General features: G+C 39.3%; 1 protein-coding gene across 3 annotated transcripts in view; it reads right to left on the reverse strand.

Annotated features, from left to right (window-relative positions):
• Positions 1-3,915: 3,915 nt before the first annotated feature.
• Positions 3,916-16,083, reverse strand: part of BBOX1 (gamma-butyrobetaine hydroxylase 1) — a 54,983-nt gene continuing 42,815 nt past the window's right edge. For all 3 annotated transcript variants that reach the window (XM_010964750.3, XM_045523887.2, XM_045523886.2), the window contains 3 exons: positions 11,600-11,796; positions 5,821-5,987; positions 3,916-4,489 (listed from right to left, as the gene is read on the reverse strand). In XM_010964750.3, the coding sequence (XP_010963052.2) occupies positions 4,329-4,489; positions 5,821-5,987; positions 11,600-11,796 (525 nt within the window). In that variant the 3' untranslated portion in view covers positions 3,916-4,328. The remainder of the gene's footprint in view (positions 4,490-5,820; positions 5,988-11,599; positions 11,797-16,083) is intronic.

The raw sequence follows: 16,083 nt of genomic DNA on the forward strand, positions 1-16,083 counted from the left end.
TTCTTAGATTCAGCATTTCTGTTGATTGAAGTCAAAAGTCAAATATATACATTATTGTATATCATTCTTCATAAAACAACTCACAAATCACTTCCTCAGGGAAGGCTGAGCCCTCCTCCCTCAAATTAGTCCTAGCCTCTAATTGTATGCCCTTGTAGTTTCTCAGATTTTTCATCTTTATCATTTAGCACAATTTGTAATTATTTATTTCCATGATGATTTGATCAGTGCCCGATATTACCACTAGACTATTAGCCCTATGAGGACCCTTACACCTGTCCTGCTCACCACTGAGTTATCAGTGTCCTGAATTGTGTCTGGCACATAGTAGGTACTCACGAATGTTGCTAGAATAAATGGATGAATATCCGAATGTTTATGTAAAGCTCAGTGGGAGCAGAGGAAAAGGTGCTAAGCCTGACAGGGAGAGCCAGGGAAGGAGTCACAGGAGAGGTAAAACTTACACTTGATTTTGAAGGAGGAAAATGAGTTTCCCAGGTGACAGGGAGGAGCAGTCCAGATTGTTGGAAAAATATGTGCAGAGACACTGAGCTCTGCCTTAATCCATTATGTCCAAACAAATCACATTTTCACTGCAAGAAGTTTCAGTTCAAATCTATCCTTAAAATGATATTTAAGATAAAAGCATAGTTTTGCTTATAAAATGTCTCCTATTTCTTAGTTTCAATCCCTAAACAGAGAAATTAGCCTCAGTGTCACTCAGTTTTTCCATGGATTTCCTCTTCTTGCATAAATTCCCTTGACTGAAGTTCATTTATGTATTCACCTTTTAATAGTCTGTTGGGGGAGAAATAGAGACCAACAAAGATACCTTGTGACATGTCGTTCTGGTGACCTGTGGAGTTATTCCGCTTAACCAGCCAAGAAGCTAATATCCTGCAAGTCAAATCAGAGAAATAGAACAGACAGTTAGAGTCCAGACTGCCAAATAGGGGTAACTTCTAATCCAAGTTACATCAGATCTATTATGAGTTTGGGGGACAGTCAAATCTTTATATCCAGGAAATCTAATCATCTTCAGTCAGCACCAGCTGCTGTAGCCCATAATATGTCATGTCCTATATAACACTTCAGAAATTGTTGCAACAGCATCCAATCCCTCTGTCCCTCCTTTCCAGGGCAGAAATAATCTTTTCAGTGAAGAAGGAAACAGCTAGTCCATAGGGCACTGGAGAGGTCTAGCTGATTTTGAGCATAAGCCACCACTGCTCCTTTATGTTCAGAGTGCAACTGATTCCACAAACTAGGCCAGTGTCATTAGTTTATCATCATACCATGAGGTTTGTAACCTGGGTCACGATCACTAATTGTCTCCAGGAAAACAAGTAATGATTTCATCCATCATCTATATATTTTCCAAATGCCGATCTCCAGTCCAGGTTTGTGTCCTGAGCTGTATGTATATGAAGACTCAACTGCCAAATGCACTAGCTCGAGGGCAATTCAAGTTCAGTCTGTTCAAAACTGGATTCATTTTCTTGTCCACAAGGTTGCGCCTGCTCTTGTGGCTTCCCTTCTTGTGCATGGATTCACTATTAATCTGTTTCTCTTAACTAGAAACCCAGGAGGCCGCCTGGTCATCACCCTCATTCTTTACATGCAGTGAGTGAGTCATCAAGTTCTCTAGATTTAGCCTTGTAAGTGTCTCTCCATACTGTCTCCCTGTGTTCTAATTCAATCTCTCTTAATCTCTCCTCTGGCTTCCTGCAGTAAGTAGATTTATAACCTTATAAGTGGATTTATAGCTTCTAGCTTTGCTCATTTACAATCTCCTCCACAATGTAGCCAGATGGATCCTTAAAAAGTGAATATCTGATCAAGGCACTTTATTATTTAAAAACCTTTAAATGGCTCCTCATTGCTTTCAAGATAAAATATCAACTCTTTAGTGCAACATACAGTTCGACATTTCATGACGTCATCCCCATCTCTGTCTTTGGCATCATATAATCTCTTCTCATCCTTATCTACCCTCTCCCTCTACAACCTCTGCTATTATAACTAATAATAGTTAACATCTATTGAATACTTACCCTCAGCTAGGAATTATGCTAAATGCTTTACATTAATGTTTTCCAGACTTCTCCAGTGATGCATATCACCTGGGATCTTTGCTGAAAATACAGTTCCTGGCTCTCAGCCCAGACATATTGAATCATAATCTTTAGGGAGTGAGTCTGGGAAGTTGTAATAAACACACACACACACGACTGATCATCTGAGAAGTTTGGAAAAACACTGTTCTACATGAATGTTCACTTAAGTCTTGTAAAAATTTAATGAAATAAGAACTGTTATTAGTCTCATGTATAGATAGAAATCTGAGGCTTAAAAGCAGAAGCTATTTGTCCAAAGGCATGCAGCTACCTGATTATCACTATTACAATTTGTACCTAGGCATCCAATCCCAGGGTTCACACCACTGCTGCGTCCTACTATCTTTCACTTGTACATCAGCACATGTGCTGTGTTCACTCTCAATTCTCTGTGCCTCTTGTGCTCTTTGACTTGGAAAGTCATCTTCCCATCTTTGCCAGGAGAACTACTACTAACCCTCATTCAATTCAGACTGTAGCTTTCATGAATCCTCTCCAGTCTTACCTGCTTTCCTATGAACCATTCTGTTAACATAACACATCATCATCTGTATCCTTACCTGTTCCCCTACCAGATTCTAAGCAGGCAGATCTTGAGTTCCTCTACAACCTTAGTCCAGCAGGGTGCCTGATGTATAACAGGTGTGTGATTAAATATCTGTTGAATGAATAAAAGTATCATGTCACTTTTTAGCGTCGCAAGAACCTGGGTTTAGGTGTTGAAAATGGATGGAGCTAGAGTTATTCCAAGAGCGTATGTGTTTTTAGGTATTGAATGCTGCCTCTTCGAACTGGGCCATAACTTTGTTGAACATACCTGTTTTCATTCTAGGAGTCTCTTAGGAGAGATGGGATTGAGAACCCAACCCATACCTTTTGAAGTTTAGAGGAATCAAACATGTGTAGTAGCCCCAGTCAAGACCTGATGATGGGAGAGGACAATGAAGGCCCCAGGAAGGGCGGGGTTTCAAGGGAAAGAGGAGTCTGGGCTGGCGAGGTGGAGTTCATACCAGGGTTCAGAAAACAGAGGGGTGTGCTGGCATGGGCTTAAGGCACTTTTGATCCAGATTCCCAGTGCCATAGGCACAACGTGAGTTTGAAGAAAAATTGACACATGAATGGCAGTAGTGTTTCCACTCGGGCTTAAGGCAGGTAGAGCTGTACGGTGGTGGTGGTGATTGAGACTTTCACAGTAGGAGGCTTGGTGAGGTCCCAAAATATACGGACTTAAAATTCACGTACTACGAGATTTCAGCCAATGGTAACACCAAGGCTCCCCTTAGCAGTGGGGTATGGAAGAGACTGGATGCAGCAGGAAAGGGACTTGCATGGTTGGTGGTGACACCTGTGTTCCACCAATGGGGATGAGGTGCTCATAGAAGAAGCCAAGACCACAGGTGAAGCTGTCCAGAGATTAACAGACATCGTGTCCATTTACAAGTATCACGTACATCTTGGTTCTTCCTTTTCTAGTTAATAATCGAAGGCAAGGAATGAGGAGAACTGAGTCACGGACAGGTGTGAGCTATGCTGGCAGTTCTTAGGAGGATTTATTTGGGGCAAGAGAGACTTAGAGGGGACTACATTTTCTCTTAATTTGCCATATTGTTGGATGTGGTGCCATAATTTAGGTACCAAAGGAAATGTTGAGATCACCAGGTGGTGAAGTCTGGAAATTTGAGTAATAGAATTCTATAATAAAAGTGAATAAAAGAGATTTTGAAAATATGAAGACTTTTCCCAAGCCTGCTAAAGACAGTCATGTGCAGCCATAAAAAATGAGACCCTGTAGGCAACAGAGCAGAAACACGCTTTATTTGAGACAAGTTTTATTTGAAACACAAGCTTTATTTGAAACAAAAGCTTTATTTAAAAGAGAGCTTATTTGAAGAAAGATTTTTCTTGATACAAAACTATTTGTGGGCCTTCTGGAGACTCTCACATATGGGCAAGAAAAATTAGATCATACATGCAATGGAAGAGGAGAGCTGCTTTATTTGGAAGAGAGAGAACACGGCTACAACATCAAACAAGCTGGCACTGTGCACGATTACAAAGGAAAGAGAACTCTTGTGAGAAAGAGGACGTGTTCAATGTTAAAGAAATTAACACATAAATGACATGGCTCGTGGCCTCTGAAGACACAATAACCTTGCATGTCTTACAAAATACCCTCATTGGAATCTTACTGAAAGTAGAGACGGGAGAGGTTCACTTTCTCTTCTGGACACGCTCTTTTAAGATCCGGAGCCTCGACATGACCACATCCCAGTCTGCATAAGCCCCTTCCAGATGGCGGGATATCTCGGTTCCTGCTTCGTAGCTGCGACGGCCGTGAAGTAAGCGCCAGTTATCAAAGGTAATCACGTCCCCTAGACAAAAGGGTTTCTCAGCATGAATCCAGTCATGATTGGCAGAGCTCGAAAGTGTAAAATGCAAAGCAGCACTTCATGCTTGGTTCACATCAAGAAACAGTATACTGATTTCTTTACATAAAACTGTACTTTTGAGTTTCCACACAAATCAGGCCACTGGATGCGCACTGCATTAGACCTTTTGCCATTTAAACCTTTGGCCATAACCCAGCAGGCCCCCGTAGACATGTTTATCCTTCTGACTTAAAATATTATGTCTGTGCAACACGTTTGAATTGCTCTTTCTGATTGTGATTTACCTCTTACTTGGAAGTGTTTATTTCTAGTTTAGCAGCTTCAAATAATTCTAAGGATAGTACCATTCGTGGTTTGTCTTTTATGTTCCTAGCATTTTGTGTACATTATTTCTAAGCCTCATAAGGATCCTGAAAAGAGAGCATTATTTCATTTTTTCACACACAAGGAAGCAGAAGCTCTGGGAGGTGGAAGCAGCTGTCAGAAGATACGCTGCCTCCACGGGGGAACCTTGGATTCTGACCCTGTTTTGGGGGCTACTTTTCTACCGTGCTATTTCCATTTTATGTGGTACTGCTCTTCACATCAACCTGGTGTGGCCACCTGGTGGAGATTTCTAGTATTACTTTATGATGCCAAAGATCAATTCAAAAATAATTACAAGTGAAAAGTATCTTCCATGTGGCCCAGTCAGCAGCAGGGAGAAATTACGCTTATTATTTTAGATTTCAAAAGCCTCAAGTCTGATGTCACTTCATTGAGTAGAGGTGGTCCAGATTAATAAAAAACAAAGCACAATGCTTTCTGCTCCTTTATCCAGGTGGCTGGAATACCCCAGGCACGTCTATTTCAGGTAGCACTATGCTTGCCAGATCAGATACGCATGATGGGTAAACATTACTCATGTGCTTTAGAGGGAGAATCATAGGGCCAATTTTATTTGTTTACCAAGACAGAGAAAAGTTAAGTACAAGCTTCAGTTTGTATTGACTGGCTATCAAAATGGAAAATATAAGTAGTTAGTCTTCATCTCAGACATGAGATTGTATTTGGCCTGTAGCTTGTCTTTCAATATTTATTCTTTAGGCTGGAGATTATTAAATTCTGGTCTGTTTCAGGATTGCCTAGGAGCTTATCACAAATCACTGTTTGAAAGTGTGGAGAGTCAGCTTAGAGCAAGGCTAGGGGCCAGGCGTCTGCTGTAAGTGTCCCAGATACCATGTTTGAGAAAACCTGCTCTAGACAGTGCGCTAGATGGTTAAGGTTGAAGAAAACCCATTCTCCCAGTTGTTTGAGAAAATGTGTTCACTGACCTGGATTCATCTTGAAAGTCAACTTGAATTCTTTACAGTTCATGAGGTCAACAAACTCCTTCAGGGCAGCGTAAAAAGGCTGAACTTTCTCAATAGGCACATCAAATATCGTGTCTCTGGTTGCATTGTTGAAGTTGATGCGAACCACTTGGCCTTTATCATCTAATCTATTTTTTTGAAGAGAGAAAAATAAAATATGGAAGTCATAAAGTATCCATTCACCTTTGTAAGTGTCATTGCATCTTGGAACGTGTTTCTGAAATACAATATTAAAGAATCCAAATGCATGCACAGAAGATATTAAGGTTATCTGTGGCATAATGTAGTAACTTGTTTTTTTTTTCATCTATTCATTTAGCAAGTATTTTTCAACATCTTACTACGTAAGTTCCAGAATGATTCAACTTAATTTAAAATGAATGTTATTCAGAAATTCCAGTTCAAAGTTTTTTGTTTCTTTAAGAAAATGAATTCATTCTTCATTCTTTAAAAACAGTAGCTTTTACATATTAAAATACGTTATAAGTTCATAGGTTAGTCGCTTTATATGTTTCATCTATTGGGGTTTTAGATATGATTTTATTGGCGCATCATTGAGAAGAAAGATCTTTTTTTTTTAAGTTTGAAATATACTTGAAATCCCTGGGTTACAAATGGGGAAACTGAGGCACAGAGAAAAGAAGGTTCTAGCTTGAGGCACATTCTTTGGCTCTTTCTCTAAGTATCTTTGTGTATAGGCTTCTAGAAGACTGATACTGTCCCTCCTTTAATGTTGTATTCCCAGCACTTAACACAGAGCCTGGACATAACAGGACATGGACAGTTAATATCTGTTGCATATGTACCTTTTTATATTTTTTCCAGTACCTTGGGAGAGTACCAAGGTATTTTTAGAACCTCAGGAGATCCTAATACTGTGATTTCGATATTCTTTCTTTGAATACGATTCATGATTATGACAATGTACCATAACACTGTTTTCAAGGTGAGAAATGATAGTATTATTTCTGAATTTAAGTTTGCTGGTTATGATTAGCAGGGCATGAGTATTGTCTAGTCACAGAGATAAAAGGAAGAGAAAAAAAATCGTTTTAGCTTATTGGGAAGGTGGGCTTTCAGCCAGTTCTAAAGCATCAACCAAATTTACCTTTTCTTTAGGTGGATAAAAACTGATGGTGGGCCAAATGAGGATGATGACAAAGTGCCAAAAACTATTGCTGGACCAGCTTAGGAGGTGGTAACGTAAGCCAACAGCTGAGTGGATCCCGGCATGATGGGTCAAACCAGACAAACTGTCACATGTTCCAGGGCTTGGTGACAGTGATTTGGGGTCTCGATTACACTTAGCTGGCCGTTTGCACAGAATGAACCATTATCAACAAGTCAGGTTACAGGAGGAAGGATGCAGTTGTCCGTAGTTAAAAAATTATGGCGATCAGGGTCCTGTGCTTTGTGCCTTGGATTAATAGTCAATCCTTTGGGTCAATGGCAAGTACAATGATCAATTCTAAGAAATGGTGATCGGCAGCAACTCTTTGCCTACTGAATAGTAACCGAAAATTACCTACTGAATCGACACAGGGAAAGGAAGTGTAAGAAGGAAACAGGTTTTCAAAAAAGGCTCTTAGACTCTTAGAACTTGAATTTGTATACATTGATAAAAATACAAATAGGACTGAAAAGGTGGCGCAGTGCCCTCCCCTGTCACCCCACCTTCTCCACATAGATGAAGAACGCTCTGTGGCCTGCAGCTTGTGGCTTCACGAACGAAGAATTAAGGAAAAGGTCAGTCGGCACAAGAGACTGCGGACCTCCAGGTCTGAGTGGCACGAAGGGCAGCTCTTGGCCTTTCAACTGCGCTGTTAGCACCCATCCTGCTGGTTTCAGACCCTTTCACAGCTGCTGAGGACATTTTGCCTTTTATCTTCAAAATACCAGCCCAGCTGCTCCCAACCCACCTCCCCACCTCACCCCCTCTTTTATGTTCTGTACGTATAACAATGACACCCTTTGCGCCATGCTCCGTGTTGCTGACAAGGATGTCATGACTTTGAAACTTCCTGGGGGTTCTTCTATCCCAGCCCCTCTGGTGACCTGTTTCTTTTTTCACTAACACCCTGATTCCCGCACGGTGATGGCTATGCTAGTTACAGCTCTCTCTTTTAGAGTCTCTGTGTGGATCACATACCAGTGAAAGGAACTTCATGATTCATTGATCTCACGAAATCAGAATTGTGTGTCTCACAGTACACTGTATTACGCTCTCATTTCTGAGAGCTCACATACGCGGGCAAAAAGAATCAGTTTCTGTGTGTGTGTGTGTTTGTGTGTGTGTGTGTATCACAGTCTGTGTCTTTTTCCCCCTGGTGTTTACTTTTTCTCCGAGAAAATAAGACCCAAATTCATTATTTCGCATTCTCAGCAGTGACCTGAGGGGAACTGGAGAGTGAAGTTAGTTCTGAGGGCTAGAGAAGACGTCATTCTGAGGACTGGAGCATGTTAGAGGAGATGGATGGCTGGCATCTTGAGAATCAACCTAAAATGCTAAATTGAACCTTATTAAGTGGGATATTCTGTGGGCAAAAAACAGGATGAAAGGAGGGTCCTGATGCAGGATTGCATGCTGAGGAAGGGTAAAGAGCCCCCAAGGTGAGGAGTAATCAGCTATGTATTAGCTGTGCATAAAGAACCAGCATTTACACATAAACCAGCAACGTGTTGAGTGCAAACCAGCAAAACCAAAACATCGTTAGTGATGCCAACGGAGAACCCAATGAAAGGGTCGTGCGTCTCCTGCGATCAGAGGATCAGGGCGCTGTGGAGACTCCTCATTGCGTACAAAGTGATGTCTCACTGAGAGATGCGATGTGAATTTGCTGTGGGGATATCGCTACGGTCTGGCCCACCATCACATCTCATGAGGACCTGCGGGAAAAGTGTATTTCTGATTTTAGAAGGATTTTGAATCTTGCAAGTTGATGACGGTCTCTCCTTGTTTTGGTCTTTAGAAACTCAGAGCCAATACTAAAATCTATTACCAATAAGTGTGTTGGACTATGAAAAGGATAGCTCGCTAAAATTTACTCTGCCCTTTCTGAGCCAGGCACCGGGACAGTCATCCCCACTGTAATTGTATGTAGCAGGTATTATTAGGGCTCCTTTTGTTTTTTATTGGCACTATTACTCCTTTTTGTGGCCTACTTAGCAAGCACAAGTCACTTGACCAAGAGCGCACAGGCAACAGGAGTTGTGTTCATGTGACTGAATTTGTAACCATCAGGATGCCGTAAGTTAGCTTAATTTCACTATGATTATTTTTGTCCTTGTTTCTTTGTTTATTTTTTATTGTTCTGCATTATACTTAGCTCTCTCAGCAGCCTCCAAGGGTTTTTTTTGTACTAGATAGGACATAAGCATTTCGAAAGAGTTAAAAGATTTAACCAGAGGAAAATTAACCCAAACACTCAGGAGACAGAGGACCTTGGTTAACTGAAAACCCTCTTTGTTTCATCTCCTGTTGTTAAAAATATATTTTCAAGTGAATTAATGTTAACCACTTGATATTCTCTAGGGATATCCCTGGGACCTTGATAATGGCCAAACTCTGGAATTTTACTGCAAAAAATAACAAAGCCTAATCATGATTCAGATGGTAGATATTCAGTTACTCTCACTCACTAGCTAAGTTGTATTTTTTTTTTTTTTTGCCTGTATTCACTAGCCTTGTGGAATCTACAATCCTATTGTGTTACAACAACATGGTAATTTATTATGGGCTTTTAAGATAACTTTTAAATAGTTAAAAACTGTCGTGTTAAGACTAGGAATCTCAAGAGTTGCTTCTTCTCTCTCCCACCTCGATGACTGACCTCTCAGAGGATGCGGTTCTGAACTAGAATCTATCTTTGATGTCTATCTGTCTTTCCCTCATGCCCTTCATTCAATCTGTCAGGAAAACATACTGAATTGATATGCAAAATATAGCAGTATATTCTCAAGCGGACACTTATGCACACTGCTGCCATCACCGCTCGGACCACTCCTGGTCAAGCCACCTCCTCTCTAACCTGCAGCCCTGGAGTAGCTTCCTGGCTGGTCTTCCTGCTTCTGCCTTTGTTCTCCTGAGCTACATTCAGCACAGCAGCCAGGGTGATCCATTTTAAATGTAAACACATTTATATAAATATAGATGTCTCTCTTTTGGTCAAAATTTTGCTCAAGGTCCCTATTTCACTGAAAAGGAAAGCTAATATTCTTACAATGGCTAACATGGCTCTAGGTGAACTTATCCCCATCTGACCTCCTCCCTGCTCCACACTGGCCTCGTTGCTGTCCCTGGAACACACACGGGGTATCTTCTTAGGGTCATCTTAGGATCTTGGCTCTAGATGATTCTGGAAACTGTTCATCTTCTGGGCAAAAATCCCTCATTCCTTTAGGTTTTTGTGCAAATGTTACCTACTCAGTAAAGCCTATCCTTGACACACTATTTAACGATAGAAATTTCATCCTCCCTAAGTCTTTGGCTCTACAGATTCCCTTATCCTGCCTTACTTTTCTTTTTTTCTTAAGCACTTAAAATGTTTTAACATTCATTACAAGTTACTCATTTATTTTAAAATTCCTAATTCTTCCCCTCCCCCATTAGGAAGTTAGCTACGTGAGGCCAGGAATCTTTGTTTTGTCCACTGCCGTAACCCAAGCACCAAGAAGGGTGACTGGCCTCAATAAATATTTGTTGAATAAATAAATAAAGATCATATGTGTATATAAAGAAAGCTGAGTTAGTATACTGGGGATTTGATTATTTATTAAATGTGGTTTTTTTTCATATTATTTGGTTATTTCTCCTAAAAGAAGAATACACACTCTATTCTAAAATTGGAAACATCCCAAAATTCATTAGCTGATGTTGGATTAAATAAAACATGTCCTAGAAGCACAATGTAGGATAATTCTCAAATAGGAGGTTACATTTGTGGCCTTTGTAGATCCTTGAAAAATTATTACAAAATAATGTTAAATGAAAAGATACACAAAGTGTTCTGTGTAGGGAACATGATTTGGGGGGATCAATCCGGGGAGACATCACTATTTCATTCTCAGATCTTGTGGTTCAGGTGAGGCTGACTTCACTCCTGAGATGAACATGTGATTTAGGAATGGCCAGTCAGAATTCTCTGACTTCTTGGCCGTGGTGATGCTTCAAGGATAGACTTGGACACAATCTGGGCAGTGAGTCTACATCTTTGTTGTAGCTGTTGGGAAATAAGTGGCTTCTCTGTGTTATGATGACCAACTCTAAGAAAAATAAAAACTTGGAGCTTCTATGATTATCTTTGAAAACAAAGCCAGCACAGAGGATACGTGGTCTAAGAGGTGAAGGTAAAAAAGACATCAGTCTCAGATGATATTTTTAAACTGCTGGATCTACCTAATTTGAGTTATATTCTTTCACTCCTGAAAGTGTCCTGACCAGTACAATCACACTGATTATCACTATACAGAACTTATATTTTAAAAATGAAGTGTACATGAAATCTTACTTTTTTTAAATATTGATTAAGAACAGAGATTTCGTAGAAGTTGATAAAGATTTTTTTTTTTTTTAAATGGTGAAATAGTTCTTTGCTTCTCTTCCACTCTAGAATTGAATTAAGCAGTTCTTAAAAAGTAAAACTCTGGAGTTAATTGAAGCATTCTGCTGCTTAAGATTTAGGTAAATGAAGCTTTCACTGTCAATTGTTATGGCTATGAGAAATTTACAAACAGTACTTACTCTATAATTTTGTGTTTGGATTGTACAGAGAAATCGCAGTAATCCACTCCAATGTCTGTAAAGTCCACGAAGGTAGAGGACAGAATCTGGAACGCCTGAGGATTTTTTTCCTTGAGCTTTCGGCATACGTTAAATCCGTCTACAATTTCGGAATCACCCCCAGTGACTGTCTGCTTTATGCAGTGCAGAAGCTGAACCTATAAAAAGAAATAGAAATGTCTTTTAAAATGGTACACACTTACATTTTTGACACTGTGTTAAAGGAAGATTCATAGAGGTAAATGCATTAAAATGATTTCTTTTTTATATGTGTCTTTTGTGTCAACAGAGAAAGAAGTTAGGGAGAAAAAGTTGCCTGTAATCAATATTTTATAGTTCAAATATCATTAAAATTGAGGACAGGGATACAGGGAGCTAATATTCATTAGTAAACAGAAGCCACAGATCATAAGAGTAGTAGAGAGTGAGCGCTTCATGCTGGCTTTACAGAGAAGATAGGGTTTAATTTGGGCAAAGGAGGATGGATAAGATTTTGAATATGGAGAAGAGAATGGAGAGAGCAAACCAGGTGGCCGTGTTGATGGGTATGCTAAAATTCACCCTTCGCTGGGCATCCAAAATTTTGGCTGCAATAGAGGGTTACAACTGGGAATAGTAGATCCAGTTGGAAAGGTAATTCAGTACCTCATCGTGGAGGCTCTTAAATGTCAGATGAAAGAAATTGAACTGTCTTGTGCACAGAGGGGAATCATTAAAGGATTTTGAGTCTGGAAGTAATGTAGTCAAGACTGAGTTGAAAATTATTAGTCCAGTGGTGTCAACAGAGATAAATTTTTTTGAAGGGGGGAACTAGTGAGAGAGTAACTGTGAGAGTCTAATGCAATAGTTCAAGTGTAATGATAAGGAAATGAGGCAGGAGGGGGCTATGAGGATGAATAAACCCAAGAAATATTGGGAATGAGAAACCAAAAGGATAATAAGTTAATAGTTACTTTTACTAAGATTCAAGGGGAAATGTTTAACATCATTTCATTTTGGAAAGCAAAGTGTAATAAATAATATTTTAAACAATATTCTTTTGAATGGAGTTGGTTAGTTTTCTTTGGTGATGTGACTCCTTTTGGTAAGTCAGCATGAGTGGATGATTTTGAATACCTAAATTTAGACTGTGATTTTCTGCTTAAAGAGACTAACACTATTTAGCTGTGAAAATTTCATTCTTATTGAGTAAAATAAAAATACAAACCAATGTCTGACAGTTCTTGTAGAAAAGAAGAGGCAAATATGATCAAGTACTCAGACTACAGGCATGTTAAGATAAGAGGGGAAAATACTCATTTAGCTTGGTTATCTCCATAGATGGCTAGAGCAGTGCTGTCCACTAGAATTGTCTGCTGTGATGGAAATGTTCTTCCACGCTGCGCAATGCAATAGTCCCTAGTCCCATTTGTCTATTGTGCACTTGAAATGTGGTTAGTGTGACTGAGGAACTAAATTTTAAGCTTCACTTAATCTTAATTTTAATTAAAACTTAAACAGTTATAGGTGGCTCGTGACTACCATAATTCACAGTGTAGATCTAGAACACAAATCCTGCCTCCCTCCCAAACCACACAAAATTTCTCAATATTTAAAGTCTTGTACATACTTGTTCTTACATTATGATGGTATAATGCACATTTATTCACTCTTCACAGCAGTACTTAGAATTTCTACTTTCATCTCCATTTTATAAATGAAGAAACTGAGACTCAGAGGTGTAAAAACTGGCCAGCTGGTAGGAACTCTGCTAATACATGGCAAAGCCAATATTCAGACCTTGGCCTATTTGCTTCAAAATCCTCATAGAGCAAGTTCCTTTCCTATAAAGGGAGAAATCCCTTCACAGGACTCTTACTAATTCAGTATTCTGTGGTGTGTGTGTATATGTGTATTGTAAACCAAACCTTCCATTTCAGGTTGATGACACCTTATTTTCTGATGTTAGGAGAGAGCTGAGCTAAATGAATAATGGTTCAGTCCTTAAGTTGATGCCATTTTTTTTTAAGCTTGAAAAAAAAAAAAAAAAAACACGTGCATAAGCTGATCAAGTCATTGCAAAAAGTCATCACATCACCAGGACAAGGAGGGGTGAAGCAGCACGATTCAAAAGAAGATGAAGTGAAAGTATCAATTTCAAGTCTCCCAAACTCCAAGAAAGCAAAGCAATAGCATAACTTTGTCTTTGGGAGAATCTGAGTGTCTTTAAAATCCTTGTAGACTTTGCCATAATGAAGTCACAGAATATTTCAAATATAAATCTTTAAAAAGGGTCAGCTGATGTCTTTTACATATGGCGAGGCCAACTAATAATCTTCTTTCGTATATTTGCATTTCAATGCCATCTTCTGAAAGGAGAAAGGCAATGGGGCCAGACAACACTTTCATTGTGAATTCAAAGGTAAATATGTGCCTGGTGTGTACAAAACGCAGTTTCATGTCATGTAAGTCATTCAGAACCAAAAAACTTTTCTTTCTAAATGTTACTTTATGGCAGCAGGTGACTTTTGGCCCAAAGACAGGGGACGAAGCAGCATCTGTGTTTCATTAAAGATGTGGCTCCTTCTCCCTGGCCCACGTGATTGAAATTGATCAAACTGAACTCTCAACAGGTAACTCATTATCCAGATCATTTCATCTGTACTGAAAATAACATTGACTTATCCTGTTTGTTAAAAAGAGCTCAAACATTGGTTCAAAAACCCCTGAACCATTCAAAATGGAAACCTGAACAATAGCACAAGCAGGTGCCTACATTTAAATCATTCTTTTACCAGAAACTAGACATTTCAGGAATCATCTTTTATTTAAAAATCTCCTATCAGGTCATTTAGCTTCAGATATTTCATTTGCTGGTGGAGATTGGTACAATTTTGTGGCATTTTTAACCTCTCTTTGGCATATTTCTTAAATCTCTATTACATGCAAGGAGCTGGTTTAAGCCTTGACATGTACGGAAGTATAAGATTCAATTCCTGTATTTCAAGAGTTTGTAGTGTATGACAATGTCTATAAATAATCAACATGATATAGAAATTATGGGAATTAGAAAGTCCAACTCAAGATCAGGATAGTGTGGTGAAAAAACTAGATGGAGGCTGATTTCCAAGTTCAAGTTCCCTATTACTCAGATGTCACCCTGTGGAAGGATTTAAGCATGCCAGGAACCATTTCTTCATTTAACATAAAAAGACAAGAGCACTCCTATCTACCTCAAGGGAATGCTAAGAGGGATCAAATAAAGTAACAGAAGTAAAAATGCTTTGAAAGAATATATAATGCAAAAGAAAAAGAATATAAAATGCTAAGAATGTCAAGCTTTATACTTTACTTCAGGAATATTTATGAAGTCATTTAATTGCTCTTCCATAGGCTTTCAATTTTAACAGAGAAATAAAAACTAAACTCATTTTAAAAAGCAGATAATTTAAAAATTCAAATAGGATCTTTAGTTCTCTAGTCTGATTTTAAAAACTTTATTCCATTTAACTTCTCCAACCTGTCCTCTGCAGATGAACTGAGTTGATTAGTTTGGCTTTCAACCTCCAAGGTTTTAGAAAATTTCTGGCCCAGATTTAAAACAAATCACATTGTGTGCCTTCCCCTCAATCCCCACCCAAAAGGGGTGACTGTTGGGGGTCATTCACTGTCGTCATTTAGTTTTCAGAAATTACGTGGTGTTTTATAATCAACAAAATAATTTGAAACATGTGAAGTCAAATACTAGCTTAGCTTAGTTAATACTGGTGAGGACAACGGGTAACAGCAAAGGTACAGAGAAAATGTGATGGAAAAAAAAAAAAGATGAATTTTGATTTTCCCGCATTTTACCTTCATTAGCTAGAGAACAACCCCAAATTTTCACTTTCATTTACCCTTGACGATACAGATTTCTGTGTGTGTATTTCATTTCATCCCATTAGCTCTAAAAATAGGGGGGGAAATATCTTTTCAAAGGTAGTTTCCTCATCATTTATTTCTTAGTTTAGCAAAATGATACTTTTGTAAAACTGTAGCGGGAAGATTTGTGGCTCTGTGGTGAACATCTCCCTCCTTGATGAAGGATCTGATAGATGGGCGAGCAAATGCTTTCCAGAAGCAGCCAAGGTTATTTTGCTCCTTGTATTCCCACTCCTTTGTAGTACATCTTTGCAGCTTCTCCCATAAAAGGTGGCCTCCACTTCCTCACACCTTGAATCTGGGCTAAACTTATGACCTGCTTTGACCAATAAAACAAGGCAGAGGTGACACTGTGCTGATGACTAGCCTAGGTCTCAAGAGACCTCGTACGGTTTGGCTTGCCCTTTGGAAACTCTGCCACCTTCTGTGTGCATTAACGGGCTAACCAGGGGTGAGGGTGCAGGGAGAGGATGACAGATCAAATGGAGCAGGGACAAGTCATCTCAGGCACCACCGGCGTCAGCCAGTCCCTAGCAGACTCAGAA

Source organism: Camelus bactrianus, chromosome 10, assembly GCF_048773025.1.
Source record: "Camelus bactrianus isolate YW-2024 breed Bactrian camel chromosome 10, ASM4877302v1, whole genome shotgun sequence".
NCBI classification, from domain to species: Eukaryota; Metazoa; Chordata; class Mammalia; order Artiodactyla; family Camelidae; genus Camelus; species Camelus bactrianus.